Source organism: Antedon mediterranea, chromosome 3 (assembly GCF_964355755.1).
Source record: "Antedon mediterranea chromosome 3, ecAntMedi1.1, whole genome shotgun sequence".
In the NCBI taxonomy this organism is placed as follows: domain Eukaryota; kingdom Metazoa; phylum Echinodermata; class Crinoidea; order Comatulida; family Antedonidae; genus Antedon; species Antedon mediterranea.
This window is the reverse complement of record NC_092672.1, coordinates 4,091,246-4,118,041: the sequence shown is the minus strand read 5'-3', so window position 1 is coordinate 4,118,041 and position 26,796 is coordinate 4,091,246. Positions and strand designations below refer to the sequence as shown.

The 26,796-nt window shown below is 31.8% G+C and overlaps 3 protein-coding genes across 3 annotated transcripts in view; 1 reads left to right on the top strand and 2 right to left on the bottom strand.

Moving 5' to 3' along the window:
- Positions 1-210: 210 nt before the first annotated feature.
- On the bottom strand, positions 211-7,708 carry LOC140044587 (uncharacterized). Its single transcript, XM_072089158.1, has 5 exons — positions 7,459-7,708; positions 4,572-4,664; positions 4,022-4,147; positions 2,641-2,718; positions 211-2,493 (listed from the first exon to the last, which is right to left on the bottom strand). The coding sequence occupies exons 1-5, from the start codon at positions 7,484-7,486 to the stop codon at positions 2,351-2,353; spliced, it is 468 nt and encodes a 155-aa protein (XP_071945259.1). The 5' UTR covers positions 7,487-7,708; the 3' UTR covers positions 211-2,350.
- Positions 7,709-8,682: 974 nt separating this feature from the next.
- LOC140044585 (thioredoxin-related transmembrane protein 2-like) lies at positions 8,683-12,900 on the bottom strand. The gene is made up of 7 exons (XM_072089156.1): positions 12,691-12,900; positions 12,184-12,358; positions 11,851-11,927; positions 10,793-10,899; positions 9,819-9,884; positions 9,240-9,369; positions 8,683-8,979 (listed from the first exon to the last, which is right to left on the bottom strand). Exons 1-7 carry the CDS (start codon positions 12,847-12,849, stop codon positions 8,845-8,847), a joined length of 849 nt encoding a protein of 282 aa, XP_071945257.1. The 5' UTR covers positions 12,850-12,900; the 3' UTR covers positions 8,683-8,844.
- Positions 12,901-12,992: 92 nt separating this feature from the next.
- Positions 12,993-26,796, top strand: part of LOC140044584 (ribosomal protein S6 kinase-related protein-like) — a 29,886-nt gene continuing 16,082 nt past the window's right edge. Inside the window, exons 1-3 of the mRNA XM_072089155.1 lie at positions 12,993-13,201; positions 13,830-14,033; positions 25,506-25,592. Of these exons, the coding sequence (XP_071945256.1) occupies positions 13,166-13,201; positions 13,830-14,033; positions 25,506-25,592 (327 nt within the window). The 5' untranslated portion in view covers positions 12,993-13,165. The remainder of the gene's footprint in view (positions 13,202-13,829; positions 14,034-25,505; positions 25,593-26,796) is intronic.

The following is a 26,796-nucleotide window of genomic DNA, read 5'->3' as shown; positions in this document are numbered from 1 at the left end:
AACTAGTGTATAGAACCTTTATTGAGATAATATGCATAGTATAAATTGTGTGTTTATAAAGCAATAAGAGATGTGTTAATAATATTGTAAGATTATCAGCAGTTGATGTTTACTGATTCCCAGTGCTGTATCTCAATATTTGCCCAGTATCGTAGGAAAAGTCCGTACTAAAGCATCACTGACGCCTATATCGAAGGTTAATGGGTTAGATTAGGGTGTATGATGCAAATTTTAAAATTATTTGCTTCACCGTGTGGCATGGAAATTGCCTATGATACTGGTCAGATTTAGATACAATACCGAGAATCGGCTAGCTTTTTGGTTAATTTAATCAATTAAATAAGTCTTTCATAATTTTATTTTGCTAAAATAAATTTAATAAATTTTATTCCATTATAATGGTGTGAATAACTTTTTTATTTTCAATCTAAAGCGCTGTCTACACTATCAAACTTTATGTGACAAAAGATCGATGTGCACATATATGGACATATCATATCATATCACTATCACTACCATGTTTGGGCATATCACTACCATATTTGGGCACATCACATTTTTTTTAAAACTAGTTTGATAGTGTGGACAGTGGTTTTAAATTCCATCAAACCGACAATACGACAAAAATATAAAATTATACAAAATCATAACTATATTTTACCATATAACAAATCTACATTCTCATATAAATAAATGTATAAATAATTTAAAAGAAAATATATCCAGGTGGCCGGTCCCATGCACGTTTTATGCAAATGATGAACTATGACACGATTTGCATTTAGTAAATGAATGTCCGAATCTAATTATTACTATGTCCGAGTTGTATCGCGTGTGTGATATCGAACTTCGATACAGGGCCAATTTCGTGTTTATCAGTTTAACAATAAATAAAGGTCAAGGTAAAGTGGTCAATATTTATTATAAAATAATATTTTAATATCTTGTTCATAATTATGGTAGGCTACCTGTTTGTCTAATGTTCTACTGGTATTACTGAACCACTATTTAGCCTAGGTGCAATCTCTGGTATTCCATCTATTGCATGTTACTCGCTCTTGAAGCATCATGTCTATTTTAGCCTACATTAAACCCATTTTACTTTATTTACATTTTAGAAAATATGTTTGTAGGCCTACATCGCTTGAATTGAACAGTAAATAAGATCACGTTATTTACCAGTCAAAGTTCATTATTCACTTTCAATTATTAAACCGAATTGTAAGAAACCGTAAAACATTTTATGAGTAATTGTATTTTTCTAAGTTGGTAGGATTCTGAGTTGTTACCCGAATCCGTACTGATTTCGGTTTTTTTAATCTACTAGTAGTTCAGTCATAGAGTACATACTGGCAATTCTGCAATTCTTGATACATGGTAAAACGTCACATTGTAGGCCTATAAAGCGTGGTTCCCACTAGCGACGCAACACAAGGACGTAATGCAACGCAAGTGAATTGACCAATCACAAGCGATGGCTTATTCGCTTGTGATTGCTAACTGTCTATAACTTCGCTTGTCATTGGTTAAAACGCTTGCGTTGCGTTTACGTCCTTGCGTTACGTTCTAGTGGGAACCAAGCTTTAAGGCCAGGTGACGGAAAGCGGAAAACCGCGTAGCTTGTCTCACGTGGAAAATGTATCTATCCTCAGCCCGTTCGCTCCACGCTTTGTGTAAATGGTCATAAGAAATAACATGATTTTACATTTTTTTTACCGTTACCGCTCGTCTGTGTATATTGGCCTTAAAATAGGATGTGATGACTATATTCTCCAACGCCATATTGCGTAGCCGATATATGCCTTATGAATTCAGGAAACTAATTCGTTTCTCTCTGTGATTCCTAATCCTTCCATAGGTTAGTTTAAGTTGCGATCGACCATTTAATTCCTTCAGGCCTTTTTTCTGCTACCATATTTTATCATTTGTCGCGGAAACTGTATGCCTTGTATATTTAAATTCCATCATGTTCTTTCGCTCTCGAATGAATATCCGTTAAAAGTAAAGTCTTTGGACACAGTTTTCTTTAAAGCTCTGTCTACACTATCAAACTGTATGTGTCAACAAAATGTGGACATGATGATGTCATATCACTACCATATTTGACCATCTCACTACCATATATGGGCACATCACTACCATATTTGACCATATCACTACCATATATGGGCACATCACTACCATATTTGACCATATCACTACCATATATGGGCACATCACATTTTTTTACACATTAATAATGTAGACGGAGCTTTAGATGTTGACGGGTCTACGAATGATGTCTTTTAGTGAATTCTCGTCAATGTTTTGTTAGTGACGTATCCTGATTATCGGCTGGCATTTTATACTGTCACCGGTGTTTCTTTCCAGCGCTCCCCCGAGGCCGTACTCTTTCCCCAGACTTCATTGATTTTGGAAGCTTTTTACGCAGCGTTGTCCATTGCGATTCTCGTCTCTGGCGTATCACTGGTTTTGATAAATTCTGAAGATGTTCTAAAGTAGTGAATAAACATATTCATTAATAGTAGCATTCAGAAAAAACATGGTTTTCAACTTACTATAATACTTATCGTTGAATACGACTAAATATATTTTACTTTCTGAGGCGTTTTAAGGTACTTGGTCATAAAGCCATCTTACTTGTAAGCTCCGGACAGAGTTTGTCTCCGTTTTCCAGCATCAATGTGTATTGTGGTGGTTGTTGGTTGTCGACATTTTCTTTTTAAAAGATATGAAAATATACTTGATATATATTCATGATATTACAGTAGTTTTATGAAATGTTTTGGTGTTGAAGACGGGAGTGGGCATCTTTCCGTTTGTAGGATTATTAATACCACAATCATTAACAGAGAATCGCATAATTGTTGATAATGTACACGCTTCGTTTCGTGTCGATTGTGATTCCTTTACAGAATCAACGTGGAAATAATGTTTGTAATGAATTTGCCGGCTCATGAATTTAGAATAAAGGAACATCAACACATTACATCATAATTTGACAATTCTGATAAAATCAATAAACATTTAATGCGAATTTAACAATGTTTAGAGCACAAAACATCTGTCAAATTTCGTAAAATAATGGTGGCACTTCCTGTTCATCGACGTTTACTGATCGCGCGCGTCAGAGTTGCCATCAACAGGTTTTATTTAACGGGGGTTTTCCTTGCCCCAGTACAGTGTTTTATGTTGCAATTTAATAGGTTTGATTTAGGGGTTTTTCCTTGCAAATTGTATGGTAAAAACTATAGGAACTGAACAATTGGTTTTTCACGGAGAAATAGGCCTACCGTGACTATAGAATGTATTGTCTCTTTAGTTAAATCACGAAGTTTAGTATTATTGATATGACACCTTCCTGGTTTATTTAAAGAGGAAATGACAATTGTGATTCGATTCGTAACATCAGGGAAGTAATTTCACTCTTCTCTAGTAACTTTTTCATATTATACGTTTTTTAATTAAAGTACTTAATTGCGACCGTGGAATTTACAATACACCACTAAGACCAATATTTCTATTACCACTTCACATGTTACGGATAATACCGGCTAAATTAATTCGCGTAAACGGTTTGGTCACGTTTTTAATCTTATCGTTTGTTTACAAATCGTAAATTTAATTAATAGTTAATATTAATATTAGTTTTAAATTTAATGACTTCGGAAGGTTGCTATGTTGTTTAAATAGACAATTGCGATTGTATTTATTGTTAGAGATTTTAACTCGTAAAAATCCTCTCTTTTATGTTTTGTGACGATCGAGGATATGCCATCATTATTTATTACATTTTCACGAGGGTCATTTTAAACCAAACTCATTTACTCACCAAGAAGTAAAAATGTGAATATCCTATCTTATCTTTTAATCGAAATTATATTCTATGGGGGGAGGGGGAGTTTATTCGAGGGGCGGCGTTTATTCAAAATGATGTTCTATGGGGGAGGGGGAGTTTATTCAAAGCGGGGCATTTATTCAAAACGGGGTGTTTATTCGAATAAATACGGTATTCACTTACTATGCCTAGTTACTTTAATTAAATAGTATTGCTTTCTGCCGTCTAGGAATCCGCTGGCGTATGTATGTAGGTTGTCGGGTAAATGTTTGATATTCCCTTCAACGTCGGATAAATCCAAAATTAATTCTGAAATATTATAAAACAAATTTCAACTATTAGGTTAACGAGGAGCAACCGAATTTTAGTACTGCAAATGATTATTTACGAAGTATCATAGGAATATTTTGTCGGACATCACTTGTGTTTCACATCTACTGTAGGTAGTAGGCCTAGTAACCCCTTAAACAACCTTGCCGGTACATGATACAGGCTCCACGTGTATATTACCAAATATTCCTTTGCAACTTCGGAAATAGATGGTACATGTGATAGATGAATTGGAATCGGGTGCAGGAGGGGAACGATTGGAAATCAATCAAAGGTATCAATTTGTGATATGACGTATGATGGCAATTAACACAATTGATATGGTAATCAAGCAGGTAATGATACTGATAAAAGATAATGACGATGATGATAATGATTGTTTAAATATTGCGTATAGTTTTACCTTCATTTTCTAGTTCTTTGATACAGTGTTTTCGGATCGATTCCAGTAACACTAAACTCGAGCACTGGGGATTAAACAGCCGTCTCTCATTGTCTGAAATTTTTTTTTAAAAAAAAGCAAAATACATAGGCCTAATACTGTATGAAAGTGTACAAATTGTTGTAATCTCCAGTGGCCGTATTCACCATTCACACTTTGGCTAAGGGAAACACATAGGCCTACCCTTAAAATGAAGTCTAGGTGAATAGGCCTAAATACTTAAATATTTATTGAGTTAGGTGAAATACAATTAATACTAATGGAAATGTCTCACTTAGGTATTGTGAATACGGCCACTCTTGTTTTGATTTTTTGTCGTGGATCTTATTTTATTCGTACGAGAGATAACTTGGGCTTACAGTTAAATAGTAGGCCTACGCTATAAGCGCGGCCACAGGCCTACTAATAATAATATTTTAAAGACCTAGAATAACAATTGTAAAATTCATATCCCATCGGTCTCAAAGTGGTCTGTTGTTGTTCAGCCGATTGCGCGTTACTGCACGTTTCTCTCCCGCGGAATACACTACAACATGAGTAGTAACATTAATTATAAGGTTCTGTCTCTCTGGATACGACCACCACAACAAACTAAATCTAGGCCTATAATAATTGTGCTTGTCAATTTAACCTATTCACCTAATATATAATTAGGAAACATGTGAGTAAAATCCATTGGTAGTCGTTGAGACAGGTGTACAACGGGCCCACTGACGGTTCAGCAGGTGCAACACTTCCTCCAATTCACACACCCCCACTGTGATTCAATAATATAGGCCTAAGCCGTTTCATTTGTTTTATTTAAATTAATTTCTACATATTCGAATTTCATTGCGTGTTAGGCTAGTATTTTTTCCTCCGTGTGTATATAGGATTCTAAGGCCTTCATTTGGACTAAACAGGCGCAAATAATAATAGTAAATCGTTGTTTTTTATGAATAGAAACGTAAGTACGGGTAACGGGTTGTTAATACAGAAGTACAATAGGAAGAAGAAGCAGATGTATGACTAATATTGTAATGAAGGCCTAGTCTTTCGTTTAATTTATTAATTTATTTAACAAACCATTCAATTCAATTCAATTTATTTTCATAAGATACATCATTGTGGAATAATATTACAGTGTTTTTTTTGTTTTTTTTTTTATAATTAGAATGCACTTATGCTGGAGAAACATAAATAAGCCCGGAGGGCTTTAAGGCTAGTTCCACCAGAAAAAAATATATATATAATTCAAAAAGTATATATAATAAATGTTTCAAAAGTAGTCAATAAATAAATAAATGAAAATAAAATATGAATAAATAAATAACAAGAATAAAGAAAACCATAATGTAAAATATACAGAGATGAATTGGCAAGGGACTGCTAAAGTAATCAAGATTACAATAACTACAAGAGTCAGCAGTCCCATGACCTTAACTAAAATAAATATATAATTTTATAAACAAAGAAAGTATTAAGCCGTGAATATTACAATTATTATATACAAACAAAAATTGAATTAAATATGCAACAACAAAAAAAAGAATTAAAGATAATTATCATGAAGAAAAGAGTCAATAGATGATAAAAGATGAGGAAAAGATTCTTGTTTGTGTTATGCTTTTAAAGTCAGTCATTTACTGAGGCACAATCATTTTGAGAAATATTCGTTGTGGAAACTCGAGATCGAGAGAGAGAGAGAGGGGGAGAATATTTATAATTTACGTTAGGCATATAGTCTAGTCTTAAACATAATTTATTTTTATCAGACGATAGTATGGCGGCTTTTGAGATAAACAGACCCAGGCTGCAAATAACTAAATTAAACTAATTAAAAGTAATTGAGGATAATGTTAACAAAATCTAACGATCATTTCCATCGACTCTAAAACGAGAATCCTAATTTGAGCATTATCATAAAACCAAACATATGCGTTCTTGTGTTGACGTTTTAGTTACCCCTTGAAACTAAATAATATAACAATACATTTATAATAGCTTCGGGGCCTGACTACCGCCTCTTGAGAATGTTCAAGTGATCAATAATTAACTTTGCTTGATTTCTTTAGTATTAGTGTACTCAAAGAACGCATGATACTTGAGTCGCGGACTTCGTAGACCTTATATTATATCTTCATGATTGTTTGTTTAATTAACTGGAGAATCATCACCTATTTTTCCATAGTATTAAATCGTAATAAAACACTGAACTGTGTTGAGAGACATTGCGTCGTTCGACGAATAATCGGATCCATGATTTAGAAATAGAGTGGTTGGTGGGCGGGGAGGGGTAAGGGCCCACGAATTGATTGTGAAATTAAGTACTGACCACCAACCGTATCATTTACATTGTAATTTTCTAAATTTTATCTGGCTATGTTCAATTAGGTTTATGTTCCTTTTAAGTTTAGACTTAAAGAGGATGAAGATTTAGAAATAGATAATATAAATACCTCCCGGAGGGATGAGACGATGAGAAAAGAATAACAACGTTGTGTATATGTGATCGGACATGGTCGTTACTGACAGGGACATTCGATTAAAGGTTATCAATGTAGGTCGAAATGATAAAAGAAAGCTTTAGAAATACCAATTAGCTTGACAACATAATATAGGTCCCCCGTGATATTTTTATTATTAAAAATACGGATAGTACTCCGTGTTCCGCTTTTCTATTGTCAGGGTCGTTAGGAGCGGTCTATCTACAGTATCAAATTTCTATAATCAATAATTGTTATAGCTTCTATTGGAATTTGAAAGGTGATTCAATGCATTTTCAAAACATCGTTTTGAAAACTACCCTAAAATCTATCCTAAATTATATTTAAGCATGCCCGTCCCTGAGTTAAATTATCTTGCTTACCTCCGTATATAACAGTTATAAAAGTCATCTGTGAGAAATGTGATATTTATAAGTTCTCTTACACGAACACTGCTCTTTCCTCCTCGGATGTTTTCAATTGGTACGCATTTTGTTTGTGTTCGGTTGGTATCCCAGTTGGTTGTTTGTTCTGTTGTGAACAATGACATTTGTTTGTATCGGCTTTTCAAGTGCAAGTTAATTGTGTCTTTCACAATAGCGGGCGCCTAACCGTATTTCGTTTCTTTAGAAAACAGTTGTCTACACTTGACCGACCGTGGGTTGTATACCATGCCAAAGATCGTCTTAGATTGACCAACAGTTGCGTATATAGTAGTATATATATATATAATAGTACCAGCCGACAACAATGTTTTTTTTTTTATGATAACCTATGATTGTTGTGTAGTATGTTTTTATTGTATCGCAGTAGACATAAATTCGACGCTTGTTCAAACGCCGACGTTTTTTTAGTACGTGAGCGTAAATCGTACATCTTCCTGACCCTACGAAATACTAGTAACGCTACTATTATCAGACCAATTAATATTTGTTTAATTTGGTAGCAACTGCTTGTCTCATCATACCACACTCAATTTGATTGGTAGAAATAAAACACACACATTTCTGTTTATCCGTTTTATTTTGTAATCCACTACTGTTATACTGAACTTAAGTCCTATAAGTAAGTAGGGGTTTTCCCTATATTAAGCTTATTAAGTGATGTTGGCCTACTTATGTAGTTTACTATAACCTGATGTTTAGCCTACTGGTGGTACCATACTTTCATTCATTGTAATTTAAATTGTTGCCAGTAATGATTCGCTCAATAAAGGCTACAAAAAATAATAGACATATCCAGCAGTATATAATATTGTTAACTATTGTTTATAACAGAGCACGCAATTTTGAGGACACAGGTGTAGCACCATTTTACACAACATTATTTGCTTTCCATATCACAGATATTTATTTGAAAATAAGACTTGTTTTACAGCAATAATTGCATATATTTTTATTTATCTTTTGTAGTAATGTTCACGCATAGTAATCAGGCGCGGATTTAGGCAGGGCTAAACAGGCTTTAGACACCCCCCCCCCCCCCCAAATTTAACCTTTTTAAAATAAAATAATGACTGAATGGATTTTTCTGCAACCTGACGGATCGTTTTTATCATTTATGAAATATTTAGCCCCCCCCCCCCCCCCCCCTAATCTATAATGCTGAATCCGCCCCTGGTAATCGCTAGGTGATTTTTTCAGTAGTACACTTCATTGCAAAGGTCCTAGTTCTTTCCTATCAGTAACAATTCAGGAAACATGTTTATTAGACAGGTGAATAACCAGTTCTATATAGCACATAAAGTAGTTTAAATTCATTAAGTGAATTCATTTGTCCTTCTTTTCTTCCTCAGCATTTTCATTGTTTCCTAAGGTTTCTGCTTTCTTCTCTTGTTTCTTTTGTGCCTTTGATTTCGTTTCTTCATAAATAACCTTCATATCAAAATCTCTTATCATATTGCCCTGTAAAATCGAATTCAAATATTAATCAATAGTTGTTACCATTATTTCTGCCATACATTAAATTTAGAAAATGTTTTGTAAATGGTTTAGTGGTAAAGTGCTCATCTTACTATATCAAGGTCGTGGGTTCAAATCCTATATAAAATCATTTTTTTTCTTATAATTGCAATTTCTTAGTTTCTAATGAGATTCAGTATTGTGTATGTTTAATATCACTGTTGGTTAAATTTTAAAATTATTTGGCAAAATATTATATTTACCATTGTGAATTGAAAAGGTATGACTTTTCCTTTGTTGTTCTTGACGGGTCTACGAATCACTGGTTTACCATTTTGGAATAAGATGAGTGTTGGTAGCTCTAGACTTGTACCACTTGTATTTATTCCAAGCCTAAAGTACATAGACAATGAAAAGAATAACTGAAATAAATTAGAGCTAAAAATCTATTATCGCTGATGATACGCATCCCTTGCATGGAGAGTTTATAGTTAATAAGTCTGGTAGATTAAGAATGATGCGTATTAAAACATCTCGATTTAGGAATTCCTTTCTACCTTCAGCAGTCAGTATATTTAATAAAAACAAACCTGGATAAGATAATTAGAATTTTCATTGTTGATAAAATTGTTGGTATTTTGCAAGTCTTTTTTGCAACAAGAAGACAAATTTCATACTGTATTTTTTTGGTTTGTATGATAATAAAAGATCTGTATCTGTTGAACACTTCCCCACTTATTTTATTGCAAGAAATTGCAATTAAAATAGGTCTCTGATCACACCCTCTGAATATGACTTAGAATCAAATAGAACAGGCCTGAAATAGACAATCTATTACTTACCTTTTTGCAAGTTTATCATTGGTTCCAACATCTAGTTTACCAAATTTGAAATGATTATGCGAATAACTTGAAAAGAAAAAATAAAAAATCTATTTATGAGTACAATAGTAATAGTTTTACATCAGAAAAGAGACTGTAAAGCTCTGTCTACACTATCAAACATTATGTGACAAAAAAATGTTACCATACCATATTTAGGCATATCACTACCATATTTGAGCACACCTTTTTTATCAAACTAGTTTGATAGTGTAGACAGAGACTTAGTCTGCTTTATTGCCGCCGGGTCAGATTCACTACATTAAAGGCCAGGTGAGGTGCGGGCAAAAAATTTCTATTGATCATACATTCCAATAATTATTGATCTATAGTTTCTCCTATGTTTCATAATTTTTGGGATTTTATTTGTGTTACAGGAGCTTGTTGAAAATTAGCACTTTCTTATCAGCTGGGGGGATAGTTCAAATTACACAGTAAAATCTCTATTCTTTTGTACACAAATTTTGAAAATAGAGAGGCATTTTAAAAAGCTATGAAAAATAAACGGTGTGGTAAAAAATCAGATGACTAAATATAGGTAATATAACTTGAATTTTACATTTCTGGTATTTTTTATTCAACTTCAGAATTTTATTTTCATGCTATAGCAAAAATTATCCACCGTATATCCACCATCTTTTTCACTTTCTAGGGAGTCACCATTACATTAGGTTAACTACCTAACTACTGAAAAAAAGTCTTCCTGGTTTTTATGGAAGAATTTTGCCAAATTTTGTATTTGACTATATTAAGGGGAATTCATGTTTTTTCGTCTTGATTTCTGTTACAAATATTTGATTTATGTACAATTAACCAGATATTATATTTAAAATTCATGCCTGTACCTGAGCTTTAAAGCCAAATTTTTTAATGTTAACATTGTTACTATCCGTCACTGGAGATGTCAAAATGGCAAATTCATTTCTGTTTCTTACTTTAATGAGAGGTCTGCGAAAACTGATGCAAATCGTTGACAGGTCGGTGACCATGCGGCATAGCATTCTAACATCCAAGTGGTACGTGGGTTGTTCTCTAATTCCTCCTACAAATTAGTCGAGCATAAAATCCGTTAAATGTTCTAGCAAGCAACAGAGGTCGCTGGGTCATATTGAGAGGTTAAAAACAGATGGGCAAAGATGTTTTAAATACTGTATAATTATTCAGAGTTGTGTAGTGTATCGGTTACAGCTCTGGAAGTAATATTTTCACCCGATTTCCAGATCTGTTTTCCACATACTATCTATGCGGACTCTCCAGAAGGTGCAAAATTGGGCAGCTCGCTTGGTGATGTGTGCCAAGAAGTATGATCACGTCACACCATTGTTCAAAGAGTTAAATTGGCTACCCATGGAGTCACATGTTAAATTTAAGATCCTGCTGCTGGTGTTCCGATGCCTAAATAGTTGCGCTCCAAAATATCTCTCAGAATTGTTGACAGTCAAGAAGGGAAAGCGAGAACTAAGATCTAGTCATCAGGTGCTACTGGACATTCCAAGGAGCAAACATAGTTGGGGAGATCGGACTTTCAGTGTTGCTGGACCTAGGCTCTGGAACCACCTACCCTTGAACATTAAACACACATCATTATTGAGTCACTTTAAGTCACTACTCAAAACTCACCTTTTCTGATTTTTTACAGCGCCATGAGCAATGAATGTTGGAATGGCGCTATATAAATCGAACGATTGATTGATTGATATTTCCAAAGTATCATAGGAATATTAAGTATTTATATCTCATGTTAGGTTAGGTTAATGGTTAGGTTATTACTAGATGTGATGTTGTATTACCAAATATTCCTATGATACTTCGGAGATAGAAACAGTACCGAGAATCAGCTGATATTTTAATTAATACTATTTTCAATATTTATTGTCAGTATATATTTAATATAATTACAGAGATTATTATTGCACAGGAATTATAAGATATAATATAAGGATGACAATCAAAATAAACATTCTATCGCCCTCTATTTTACAATATGACTTACAAAAAATTGTTCTCCTTTAAAATATGTAATATTTTCAGGTCCTTTAAAAGCGGGTTCAGGAAATATTAGCACTACCACTGCAAAAAAAAAACATAGGAACTAATTTAAGTTAAAATATGCCAAATTTTAGTTACTTTACCAGAGTGTTGGTGGGTTTGGTGTTACTGTTAAAAAGATTTTTAAAACTGAACCTAAAGCTAGTTTTTTTAAGCTAAACATGAGGCTGGGTAGAATAATCTTTAGACTTTTCCATTCAGAATGAACAAACAATTAAATTTGTAAAAATTTAATGGGCTTTTGTGGGTGAATAAAAAGAAATTTTAATAAACGTACATAGACATAAAACGCTATAAACAATAGCTAGTCGTAGGTCAGAATAAAAGAAAAGCAGAAAATTAGCGACTTTTGACAGAGAAAACAAGATTTTGACAAACTGCATCACGTCTGGAAACTTTCTATTTTTGATGACCACAACACAAATCAGAAACATTAAGATATTACTCTCACGCTGAAAAAGAACAAACAAATCATTAATAATAACAAACATAGTCATAGCAAGAAATTAACATAATAATTAATAAAACATTATCAAATAAATAATATTGGGTTTTTTAAAATTGAATTTAATAATTTTGTTTTATTGCATATTTATTAACAAAACTAATGTCTATACCATCAACAAAGAGTTTACTGTTATGTCATATCCTAAGACTCATTTCCTGCATAGGGGAACTGAAAGATAGATACCGGCCTAGGCCTAAGCTAAGCGGTCACCAATGTTATGAAGCCACCGAAATAAGCTTCTACTCGGGGAAATAATTAAGTAATACATAGGCCTACCCATTCCAGGTTACATTCAGGCTCAGCTCTAGGAAAAACAATAGTACAAAACGGACGAATCGTTCTTAGAACCAGAAAAAGCACACTTAGGACGGCATTTGCTACAAAATGAGCGGTACATAAACGTTTCATATACTGCAATCTATTTCGTAAATTCATTGTTTATAATAAATAAGTATCTCTTCTTTTCTTGTTGACAATTCTTCACACTGAAAATTTATGAATGAAATTCCATGTGTTTGTGATTGAGGGCGGTATTTAAAAACACAGAGAGAGAGAGAAAAATTAGAAGACAGAATTGAATTGAACAGACTGGTCTTGATTTTGTTTTGGTAGTTAAAAGTCTGCTGGAACACTTAGAAGTAAAGAATGTAAATGGATAAAAATAATCAAATGTAAAAGCGTATTCCGTTGAAGGTGAAGAGTACTGTCATTTGAAAATCAGCTGTAGATTACGGCCGTGAAATGCCAAATAATGGGGAACCGACAATCAGGCAAGGAAGGGCAAAAGGTAAGATGAACAAAAAACCCGCCACACCACCACAATTTGCCTAGCGCTCTTGTCTGCTCTAGAGTCTAAGCCGTACTCATCTCACGCCGGGTGTGGACTGGGGAGGGAGTGGGGAAAGGAGAGTGTGTGTGTGTGGCTGGCAGGCAACAAACACTACACAAAGGGAATGAATATTTCTGACGTGTAGGCTTTAAGATTTATATAGACTTATCTTTTTGGTATTAAAAAAGTATTGTGTTGTGTGTGTGTATATATAAATTAATATGTTTTTATTTTTTTAATGGGTCTAGCTAGTCCTACATCATCCAACAACCACCACCAACCCATCACAACTATCACCAACTCCCGGTCATCCAACACCACCGACCCTGCAACCACCACCGACCCTACAACCACCACCGACCCTACAACCACCACCAACCATACAACCACCACCACCACCACCAACCAACCCACCTCCACCAACCATACACCCACCAACACCAACCATACAACCACCACCACCACCAACCCTCAAACACCACCGAACCTACAACCACCACCAACACCCAGTCATCCACCCAATTTAATTTAACCATTTAAATGGCCATTTGCTATTACATCTTTCTTTTGTTTCTTTCATTTGCAGATAGCGTACCGTTACATGCATAAAAGCGTCAGTGAGCAAGGCTTTCAGAGAACATGGTCCAAAGCTACTAGACACTGTCGGAAGGCATCCGTCCTAAGGGACCCTTACCAGGCTTCACAAACATCATGGCCAATTCCACAGAGTGAGGTTATGTTCCTTCCAGAATACAAAGTCAAACACAATAGGCTAGAGTCGGAATATAAGGTAAGATGCAATGGTATGATGCTACTGCATTTTCGCACCTACTGAGATTATCTTTAAGGTTATAGGTTTGGGTCACAGCAACAATAATCCCCGATAAGATGCAAGCATAAAACTGTCATTGGCAATATTGTAATAACATATTTAAATTTACTGTAAAACAGCAAGCATATACATTTTACATCATAATTATCATGTCCTATATTAAAGAAAACTTATAGTATCTTGACAGTTTTAACAATACAATAATAATAATAATATAACGTGTGCTTTAAATATTTATACTTTGATAACATTTATGTCACTATACTGTAACGGTAAATTATATATAATATTATATAGTTTTATTTATAAGGCGATAATGATTCACAAATAATTATATCATTGTCTGTAATTTTTTCTAAAAACAAACAATGATTTCTATTGAGTGGATGCCCTCCAATAGCAGCAATAGGATTTGTAATTAATAATTGATTGGCTCATTAAAAGGCTCGTTGATAGCTTAATTATCTATCCAACCAATTAATTGTTCAATCAACTGGCTGCATGTATAATTGATCTAGCAATTGGAATTTTAAGTATTTAATAAATCATAAAATATGACAACTATCGCGATTATTGTAGAAATATTTTGCATTTCGGTAATTAGCATTCGCCACGAGCTGTGCAAACCGCTATTAATATAGAGCAGTGTGCATGTCTGCTTTTAGAAAATATAAAGAAGGCATCTGTATACCGACAACCATGCTTACTAGCAATATCAGCCCTTAAAGCAAAAAATTGTTTTTCATGGATGTACACAACATTGTAGGGCGACAGTTGCTGTATTGTACATGACAACAGCACTCAATATCAAAACGTGTTTTTATTTTAAAGTACCGGTTTCATCATTCTGGCATTTCTAAAAATATGATGAAATATAATTCTATGTTTGAGTATAATCCTAACCTCTAATTATTTTGGGTAAATTAAGACACAAGACTTTGGTAAATCTATTGTTTATGCCACTGAGTATAATCCCACTCCCTAATTTTCACAGAAGTTTGTACTCAGGCACCTCCCCCCCCCCCTTCCTGGGACTATACTTGACCATGGAGGAACCTCCATGACTTGACTTATATTTACATATATTGAGCACTTCCAGAGTCAGGGTAGTTTCAATTTGTATTCCATGTCATTGTGTTCTTAAACCTTAAAGATGTATTGTCCCCCAAAAACATGAAAAATGAAGATTAATTAAATCAGACTTTGAATATGTTATTTTGTAGTTTTAATAAAGTTAATCACTTCCATAGAAAAAAAAAATGTTTTCACTTATAAAATGACAAAATAAATGGTTAAATTCAACCAAAAATCCATTGGCTGGCAGCCAATTTGACCATTTTTTGCTTTAATTTATATTTTTTCAGGAACAAATACAATTTTTTTGGATCAAATTTTTGGTCAAAGTGGATAACTATATGTTACATTAAAATGAAATATTTAAAAAAAAAGTTATATTCAACAAAAGTTTTTGGTATTTTACTTTCGGTATTTTGTCTTTTTATACCATTATCGCTATGTTGACTATGTATAACAAATAGTACAGTATCACAGTTACGATATACACATTGCATATTAATCAATAACCATTGAACATTAAGTACATGCTTTATCGTAGAGAATAGATACTTAAATGATATTGATTGGAATAAATTGGCTACCACCACTGAGTAAATAACGAATAATGAGTTTCTTTCATTCTGGCGTTTGTTTGGTTTTTATACTTAAGTGTGCCTAAGAGATCATTTGTAATGGTCATCATCATTATCTTCTAGGGTTCTAGGGATGGGACCAAACATACAAGGGTGGGTGGGGAAAATGAAATAGTAAACCAGAATTTTCTAGGGTGTATGCTCATGGTTAAATTAGAGTGGGAGAAGGTTGTCCAAAGGAACAGGGCCCGAAATGATGGATGAACTTCCTTATCATCGTCATCATCTTTATCATCATCATCATCAATATTTATAATCTTTCATTATCATTTTTTTAATCATCATCATTTTTTTTAATCATCATTTTCTTCAATCATCATCATCATTTTTCATCATCATTATTTTCAATCGTCATTTTTTAATTATCATCATCATGTTTCATTGTGGGTTTTTTCAATCATCAATAAATTAAAAAAAATGTTTTTTCAATCATCATCATTTTTTCAATCATCACCATCATCATCATCATCAATTTTCATCAGCATCTTCACTTTTTAACATCATCATTTTTCATCATTTTTTTCAATCATCATCATCATCATCATTTTTCAACATCTTCACTTTTCATCATCACCACCATCATCTTTGTAATCATGATGCATCTTCAAGATGTGTTCATTAATTTGGACAACAATTGTTTAGCTTGTTAATTAAAGATAGTGAATCAGTCAGTTGATTAAATGACATAAATTTCTATGGTCTGAATTGCAAACATTGTGCCACATAATTGAAATAATTGAAAGTTATGATAAGAAATTAATATGTCTGTCTCCCCTGGGATTTGAATGAATGTCTCGACAGGAATTGATCGATGATGTAATATCACTCTTATATCAGTCAGTTTGTGAAATGAAGTTACATTATTTAATTGAATTGTTGTGCAATGTGCTGTACTATTAAGAGAACTTTATTTGGTGAAAAAAGATCAATGAGATTCAAACCCTGATACGTGTGCTTATATTCCAGGCACCCTACCATTAGACCACTTTTTCACTCTTAACATAGCAATGTACAGTATTAATATTTTATAGTTTAATAGTGCAAGGTTATAATGGTTTTAAATCGTTATAATGCACACCCATGCATATTCTAATAATATTTTGTATTGCTGTTACTTAGTCAAACATTGAACGCAGTAAAGCAGTGATTATTATCATACTGGATCTATTTGATCTTTTCTGTTAAAAAATCAATTATCCTAAATACATACATACATTCATATTCATTTTAATTTCTATTTATATAACAACATAGTCTATTTCGTGCCTGCTTACCTGGATAAACCGACAATATAGCCTCTCTTTCCCAAGAGAGGATACAATTACGAAAAAAGAAAATCCGTATATATAAAATAGCACCCCTATCGGATAATGAGGGAGCCATCCAACGTAGTAGCGTCATCATTTTGTAATAATAATATACAATAAAATATTATGATAAACAAGTTAGTTAATTAGATAAACTTCCAATAAATAAATCACCCCAATATAACATTAAATACGAAAAAAAAAAATTACATAAACTAATAAATATAAAGGAAAACAAAACTACAATTTCTATTTCGCATTTTTTAATTGGAACTTTAACAAAATATAGGGAATAAAATATGCTAATTTTTTATATGGAAATAATGATTAAACAAATACAGTACACAAGAGTATATGCCATGTTGAGCTTACTTACTGGCAAGTGATCCATAGCATCCTTCATGGTTCAGTGATTCTCTTGTATCATTAACATTAATTATTGAGGTGATGTAATCATTCCCAGCATATGAGGTGACTGACACTCTGTAATGGTTATACAGTAATTATGGACTGTCTATTTCATGCCTAGCTATAATATTAAATACTGTATGTACCTTGATAAAAATAGCCCACTCCAAAGCAATTGATACTATTAAAAAAGTTATAGTGTATTTGTTAAATGAAAATAATTGGTAAATGTGAGAACGGTTCCATTATCCAAAGGAGCGGGTATTATACTAGTTTATACTGTCTTTATTGGGAGAGGGCTAATGTCGTTTTATCCAGGTACTGTAACGTCACCAGTGTTGTTTTGTGTAATTTTATAGCAAAATAGAGAAGAATCCTTCAGCAAAACCAGTTTGACAAAAAAGTGTGATGTGCCCAAATATGGTAGTGATATGCTTAAATATGGTAATGATATGACATCATCATGTCCATATATGGGCACATCACATAAAGTTTGATTGTGCAGACAGAGCTTTACAAATTTCATAAACACACAGACTACCAACCACCAATTGTTCCCATGTCACTAATTTTACATAGTGCTTAACAACTGCTACTATACTAATTCTTTTTCTGCTACTTTTGTTAATACAGTGATTTGGTTATCACTAGTGTGTTTTAAGACAATTTGTACACGCTCTGTTCTTTAAGATTCCAATTTCGCTAAGTACCAATACAGGTACATTAGCAATAGCTGTAAGCTATGAAATATTAAGCACCAACAGTTTTGGTAAATAAATTAATACCAATTTCAGTGAAATTAGTGTTTTTGATTTTAGTATTTCCATTAATGCTGTTGTACATGATATAACTCAACTTTATCTTTATTGTCATTTTAATAAATCATAATTCTAAAGATATTGTACCAAAAACAAGTTGTGCAATTTTACAATTCTTAATCTTCATTTTCACTAATGACAATTCAATTTTAGCTTAAGGCAATATGAATTATACTTCATCAGAAGTTTGTAGTTTTAAACAATGTGCCTTAAGCCAAGGTTTTTAAAAAGAACAATGCTCAACAACATAATTTTCTCTAAATACAGTATCTCTACTAGTCGTTTGCAAATGGTTTTCAGTCCTTTTTCCATAAACTTTACCTTATATTATCTACTTCGTGCCTATTTTATACCTGGATAACCCAACATTGGACTATTTCTCTTTTTCATTTAATTTCATTAAAGACCCCTATTAAACAGTGTACTCTGCCCCAAGTGGGCGTATCTTTTCAAGACATGGCAGATTTGTCTCTGTTATGCAATACATGTGTATTCTGCCAAAAGGCATAAGGCTCTGTCTACACTATCAAACTAGTAGTGATATGCCCACATATGGTAATGATATGACATCATCATGTCCATCTATGGGCACACCACATTTTTTTGTCACAAAGTTTGATAGTGTACCTGTTTTGAGAACTGTTTTTCAATTTATGAAAGCACCAATATGGTGATGGTTATACTTTAAAATGTTCACTGAATTATTTTTGATTAATAATAATACTGGTAGTCAACGCCAAGCATCAGCATTACCCAAACATAATTTAGTTAAAATTATAATTTATAGTTTGCAAATAATCTTAAACAATAAATGCATTTAACAGTTCAGTTATAACAAGCTGTACTAAGATACTAAATGTACATGCAAATGCATTCCCTATAAATCCCTTCTGAAAGCTTATTCCCACGGGAGAATCCCACCGATTATTGCATTATAAATTTTGCAGCTTATCCATCTCAACAGAGATCAATTTTCAACATCGTTGCCATTAGCAATGCAAAGAATAATAAATACCTTATAACATTACATTCTAATGCCGCTATTCCTGCTCTATCACAAATTTTAAATCAAGTGCATTTGTCTCCTTCAAACTGTTCATGTTAACTACAGAGGAAAGTAGACCTACGACTTTATATGTGAATATATTATTCTTATTTTGAAGTTTGTCCACGTCTGTGCAAGGCTTAGTTTAGTACTACTAGCCTAGCATAAAATATCAGGCTAGCAAATTTATTATATGCGTTATTATATTATGAAAAACACATCCTAAGCTCTAAAACCCAATTTACACAGACGAGCAGTAACGGTAAGCGGAAGACCGCGTAGCTTGTCCCATGTATAATCTGTATCATGCGCTTACCCACATGTCCTCTATGCGTTGTGTGTGTAAATGGTCATAAGCATAGATTTCTATATTTGTATTACCGTTACTGCTTAATAAACAATTTAAAAATATGCCCCTAGATTTCTGATGCGCTTTAAAAAATTTCCCCCTTACCGTTCCTTACAACGAGGTAAATATTTAGATAATTATTTGACGTAACTTTAAACTGGAGACTTCTAAAAGAGACAATAAGAAGCTCCTTGTCCATATATTGATATATGAAATTTCTTTTTTTTTTCAAATTTTTTGTTGAATATGCCATTTCAATATCACATACATATTAATACCACATCACATCACAAAAAAATACTGTGAAAAAAAATGTAATTTTAAAGCAAAAATATTCTGTCAGACAATGATTTTTGGTTAAAAATAAGTGAATTCTTTTGTTTTAAGTAAATTAATAATTTTGGGGTTTTTTTTTTCAGAATAACTTGATTAAAACTGCAAAATGGCCTATTTAAAGTCTGATTGTATTAATCTTTATTTTTCATGTTTTTGGGGGACAATACATCTTTAATAAAAAGATTTTATTACTAATATTTACCATCCTCTATATATTGAATGATTTTACCTTTAATGTGCAATTCATTATGCGATTCAGACATTACTAACGTTTCAGGTGATAGTATCACTCAAGGCGTCTCTCATTTGACATGCACCTTGGTTAGGCTATCATCTCAATACCCCACTGATTGTTTCTTCAATATAATATGGATTTTTTCAAAGATTTCTGAAATCAATTTTACACTTGAAAGCAATGCGAATCTTCTTCCTCTTGAGGAGGAGAGCCTGTCTTTCTTTCCGACAAATCAAACAATGTCTTTGACAAATTCTGTAAAAATTATTTATGTTCTTCTGTTTAGCAAAAACAGTATTTTTTTATTCCCAATGATTGATTGATTTATTGTATAGTTGCTTGTAAATATTTTTAGTTTCATTTAGTTTTATGTTTTCTTTATTGTATCATCATTTTCTGTTTTGTTTTGCACTACATTTTGTGAGTTCCACCGATCCAAAATAATTTTTTTTGTTAATTAAATATGTATTGTCCCCAAACACATGAAAAATGAGGAATTAATTAAATCAGACTTTGAATATGTTATTTTAATAAAGTTAATCACTTCTATAGAAAAAAAAATGTTTTCAATGACAAAATAAATGGTTAAAATCAACCAAAAACCCATTGGCTGGCATGGCAGCCAATTTGACTATGTTTTGCTTTATATTACAGTTTTTCAGGTAAATACATTTTTTTTTTTTTCAATCCAATTTTTGGTGAAAGTGAAAAACTATTATGTTGCACTAAAATGGCATATTCAACATTATTAACACATTTTTTAAGATGGCAATATATCTTTTTTGAATGATATGTATAAAGTTATGCTTGTTTATGACAATACTCTAGATATAAATTAGCACTTTTGATTAGTTGATAAATTTAAGACCAGCTTTTTTGTGAAAAAACTGCTACTGCTATTATATAAAAATGATAAGTTATGACATTTTTATTTAAAGTCAATGGTATTTACACTACAGATTTGTTCATGACAAAAAGCAATTTAGTTCAAATTCTCTGAAAATTAGGTTTCTTTGAAAGATGTACGGAAATTAAGGTTACTGTATACAAGAGTCTTGAATGCTGTCGTTTGATTAAAATGTTACGGCCGTAATCATGAAAAAGTGCTTTTAATAACTATTTGAGATTTTCAAGATCAGCTTAGATGATGGAGAAGTAGACAAGAATGATCTGGCCAATTACTGGAAAATAGTTTAATAGAACTGCGGAATATTTAGCGAAATTAGATAAATGTTTAAAGACAACAGTAATATATAAACAATGAACACAAAATAACAGGTATACTATAGTATAAATAACAAATATTTAATGTATTATTATTATTATTTGTTATTACCATAGAACCCCTTAATAGGAATGAACCCCTTAATAGGAATGAACCCCTTAATAGGAATGAACCCCTTAATAGGAATGAACCCCTTAATAGGAATGAACCCCTTAATAGGAATGAACCCCTTAATAGGAATGAACCCCTTAATAGGAATGAACCCCTTAATAGGAATGAACCCCTTAATAGGAATGAACCCCTTAATAGGAATGAACCCCTTAATAGGAATGAACCCCTTAATAGGAATGAACCCCTTAATAGGAATGAACCCCTTAATAGGAATATCCCCCGGACAAAGGTTTGCAGTGTTTAAACATAATTGCCCATCTTTATTTCAAAGAAAACTGTCTCCTAATAGTGGTGTCCCCTGAATAGGGTGTTATTGTATTATTATTATTTATATAATAATAATAATAATAAATAACATTTATAAAGCGCAAGAGACAAAGGTTTCAAAGCGCTGTGTTTTCCAAGATCAGTGCAAGTAGTAGCGTGCGATTATGCTTCTCTGAAGAGATGAGTTTTGAGTTTAGTTTTAAATGTGATAACAGATTTTGATGAGCGTATTGAATAAAAAAAATAAAAATAAAATATAAAATTCCAGACAATTTATTTAACAAAAATTTAGTGATAAATAATATAGTACAGTGTAGATATATGAAAGAAATTAGAAATTAGAATACCAGTATATAACAGTATAAAGTAAACATTCAAAAGAAAATAAAAAATAAGTAGGCTAAATTGAACCAGATGTTTGGTCACCTTCAATAAAAGCTAAAATTATATTATAACTGTTTATGTTTCATTTATTTATTTGACCAAAAAACCATAATTTTAAATATAAGAGAGGAATTGGCCAGGAACTGCTAAGGTAAACAAGATTACAATAACTACAAGAGTCCGCAGTCCCATGACCATAACTAAAATAAATTTACAATAAACAGTTATTTTGATGTGTATATAAAAAAAAAAACTATTATTATACAAAATAAATAAAATACGCAAAACAAAAAAAATAAATTAAATTAAAGATAATTACCAAAAATATTAAATTTTAAGTTATTAAATACAACTACACTGGAATGCTACAATAAATCATAACTTCTTTTTAACTTCTCAGTAAAACATTTGGAATTTCTGTGTATTGATAGATTTTGCAATTTTCTTGTACAGCGAACAAATTTATGCAGCGGTGGTCTATTAAGATGAATAATTGCACTATTGCGCTATCACATAGCTTGGGAAACATTTACTTATTCTCACAAATGATGTGCATTTAACATCTTTAGCTCTTCAGCTTTTTTTTTTATCCAGCAGAAGATAAATCTTTCATATTTCATTTTTCTATAATTAGAAACTTCCTTGTAGGACCAATTTTTAATAATTTATTTACACGATGTGACCTCTTCAATTCAAAGCTGTTCTCCCAGAAGGCCCAGTACAGGAACAAGATGATTTGCCAATCTTTAAGAAGAATTTCTAATTGTTATTATATTATGATAATGGACAAATAAAGCATTTTTCAGTATTCAGTATTCAGCAAGATTAGCACACCAGGAGATCATCACCTACTGTACTCTTTTTTTAATGTGTACCAAGTTCTTTATTTTGATATGTATGTACATCGAACCAGTGACTAATACATCTCATTCGAAGGTCTTGCTTGCATATTCTGTGTCCTAGATCAGAACTTTACTTGGATTTAATTTAGCATGAAAGCCTCTCCAAATGTTGTAAAATTTGAGCTTATATACCAGGGTAAGTGAGTCAAATAGCTGAGCTGTTAAGGCAGGGGCGCTGTTTACAGTACCTAAAGAGCCTACAATATCAGCAGGGGTTCAATGCCGACTCATAGTTCTGGTGGTGGATAAGATAAGAACTATAAACCGTAGGTCCAACTGTGTGCATTCATTACTGTCGACGTTTGACTGAAAAATATTAGTCAGTGTCAGAAATTATTGGCCTGGAAGCAGAACACCATCATACTATACTTTTGCTGGAACCATTTCATAGTTTCCTCTTTTGATAAATGATGTTTTGGTTCAACATGACCTCTCTTCTGTTTACATAACTGTGTACAAGCAAATGTTATATTGTTGTACCCTCTCTTGACTTAAGCCATAGTAAAGTAAAACATAATAGTGTTTCTTTTGTATATGTACAAGAAAGTGGCTTTTGGAGAAGAATCTTTGAATAAAAAGTCTAAAAAATCTAAAACTAAAAATAGCCTGTATATTGAATCATGGATGAAAAAATAATTACCTCACCATGCTTGAACGTACTAACTGTGTCTAATAAACTTAAAGATGTATTGTCCCCTAAAAACATGAAAAATGAAGATTAATTAAATCAGACTTTGAATAGGTTATTTTGTAGTTTTAATAAAGTTAATCACTTCCGTAGAAAAAAAAAGAAAAAATTCAACGTTTTCACTTATAAAATGACAAAATAAATGGTTAAATTTAACCAAAAATCCATTTGCTGGCAGCCAATTTGACTATTTTTTGCTTTAAATTACAGTTTTTTCAGGTAAATACATTTTTTTTTCGATCTAATTTTTGGTCAAAGTGGATAACTATTATGTGACATTAAAATGGTATATTTAACAAAAAAATGTTTACAAATTATTTTTTCAGGGGGACAATACATCTTTAAATTAAAATAATATCACTTTTTTTATTTCTGTGTTTATAGTTTGGATCATAATTATGTTAATTACCTCAGCTAAGGAAGTAATAAGATGTTGATTAATTATCAGTGAGTTTTCATGTGATTGTAGAACCGCAAGAGGAAAAATAATCAGGTTATTTTAGGAAATATAATAATTTTCATTGCTAATTGCATTCAAAAATTTAACGAACAATAATTGCGGATGTCATTATGTACGACAGTGTACATTAGGGATTTGTAATGTATAGTGTCGCTTATAGATATTTAATGGTATATTTTACAATTTAACTATAAACAGGGATTTTTTTACAAAATGACACCCTGCATTTGATAAAACATTTTTACATATTTTTTACTTGATTGTAAATATATTTTAAATTATAATATCATATTTATATGATCAAACATATTATTATTTATTTATTATTATTATTAACAATAATATATTTAAAAATGTTAGTTTGTAATTCTACAATATTAATTTATTTTTAATATTTATAATGTTTTATTTATTTATATTTATATTATTTTTTATTATATTGTAAGATATATTAATTCTCTATTAATTATGTGTATGTTTTATTTTTTTTGGTGAAATGTGTCATTTATGGTAGTTCAGCTTTTATTGTACTTAAGGAGGTTGTAGAACAACAAGTAAGGCCCTGTCTGATATGCCCAAATATGGTAGTGATATGCCCAAATATGGTAGTGATATGCCCAAATATACTGTAGTAATCTTTAAAAGAAATCTTTAAAAGGACAAGAATTTTTTAAATACTGCTAAAGCGATCTAGTTTGATGTGCACAAATATGGTAGTGATATGCCCAAATATAGTAGTGATATTACATCATCATCATATCTACTGTATGGGCATATTACATAACACAAAGTTTGATAGTGTAGACAGAGCTTAAAAGGACAAGAATTTGTTAAATACTGCTAAAAGCATTGATAATACAATGTAGCAGTATAACTTACACTTGCTTTCTTATATATCTTTCATAATTGCTTTCTTGGGTGCAAGTTATTATCGTTTATATGGTACCTACAGTTCCAGTAGAAATAAACGACGTAAATTTCATGTTGTCTTTACGACATGTGAGAGTGTAATGTCGTAACATTAACACAAAAGTGCATTTAAAGCTATCATGTTTCAGACAATAAATGTTTAGAAATCTTGTATTCTTTTCAAATGTTGTAATTATAATTTATCTCGTTTCTGTAGATTCAATGCCACATAAACAAAGGTGCATATGGAGAGGTTCTCAAAGTGTTCAAGTCAAATGAACCATCTAGTATATTCGCTATTAAGGTTAGTATAATTAATATGCAAATTTATATATTTACACAACAGTAGATCCTACCTTTGGGTCATTATTAGTGTAATTCACATTGTTCGCACCATATTCAATTGTGGAACACTTTGTTTAGGAATACTGTACATGTATTTATATTCCAAGGGTTTCTTATTCAGATTTTATTTATTTTTATTTGTTCTTTCTTTAAACTGAAATAAACTTTCAATACAAATGTACTGATTTCCAAAGTGGTTCAGTAAACATATTTACAAAAAAAGTAAAATATAAAAGAAAAACAAAAAGAAAGAAAACAGATATAAAACTATTTACAATTGTGAAGGTAAAAAGGTTAAAGATATATGTTATCTATAGTGAAGATTTAAAAGTTGCCAAAGACATATTATGGAGTTCTGATTTTATATTGTTTGGTAGAGAATTCCATAGTTTAGATGATTCTGTTATTTTAAACAGGAACTTTTAGAGCACTATTGAAATAGATAAAGCACACACCTAAATAAATTCCTTTAATTTGATTGGACGATTGTGGGTCACATGGCATGCAATAGTACGCATTATTAAACGATCGTTTAATAGTACTTTTTAAACATTTTTGTGTACGAAAAAAACTTTTTTTTAATGGTACAAATAATGGCATTTGGTGAATGATAAAAGGTTATATTTCGCCTCGTTGAAATATAACCTTTCATCATTCACCTCATGCCATTATTTGTACCATTACACTCATAAAAATTTATTATTTGTATACTATCGCATACGGACTAACTAATATATTTCTATATGGAAAATTAAAGCATACATTTGTATGTAAGGAATGATAAAATAACATGTAGACGGCGCTACTCTAATAATTAAGAATTGAAACATGACGAAGAGGATTAAATTGAAATGTGTAAGAGACACATGAGGATGAGTTAATGATTGAAAAGCTCAAACTAATATATTCTTACCGTTAGATATATAAATAGCAAGTATATTTCAAAATCTGGATATGTGATAAATAGATGAATGGAATACAGTATCTGTACTTCAATAATATTGGCAAATGAAATTGAAATTCAGACAATATATAGATTGTTTTTTTTTTTTTAATTTTATATTATTGATTAAAATAATATATAAGGCCTAGATTCAACTTTAATAAATAATTTGTTCACCGCAATGAGAGACCATTTCTTACATCCCTATTATCAATCTCTT

What these genes read in the sequence shown, in the direction of transcription:
- LOC140044587 (XM_072089158.1), bottom strand. Translation starts at nt 7,486, where the DNA reads ATGACTTTTATAACTGTTATATACGGAG. An exon ending in CAAAGAACTAGAAAATGAAG is followed by an intron (nt 4,148 to 4,571) that starts GTAAAACTATAC and finishes ATAATATTTCAG; the next exon opens with AATTAATTTTGGATTTATCC. An exon ending in ACTCTGTCCGGAGCTTACAA is followed by an intron (nt 2,494 to 2,640) that starts GTAAGATGGCTT and finishes TCACTACTTTAG; the next exon opens with AACATCTTCAGAATTTATCA.
- LOC140044585 (XM_072089156.1), bottom strand. Translation starts at nt 12,849, where the DNA reads ATGAATTTACGAAATAGATTGCAGTATATGAAACGTTTATGTACCGCT. An exon ending in TTAAAGGAGAACAATTTTTT is followed by an intron (nt 10,900 to 11,850) that starts GTAAGTCATATT and finishes ACTAATTTGTAG; the next exon opens with GAGGAATTAGAGAACAACCC. An exon ending in TTCGCAGACCTCTCATTAAA is followed by an intron (nt 9,885 to 10,792) that starts GTAAGAAACAGA and finishes TTTCTTTTCAAG; the next exon opens with TTATTCGCATAATCATTTCA.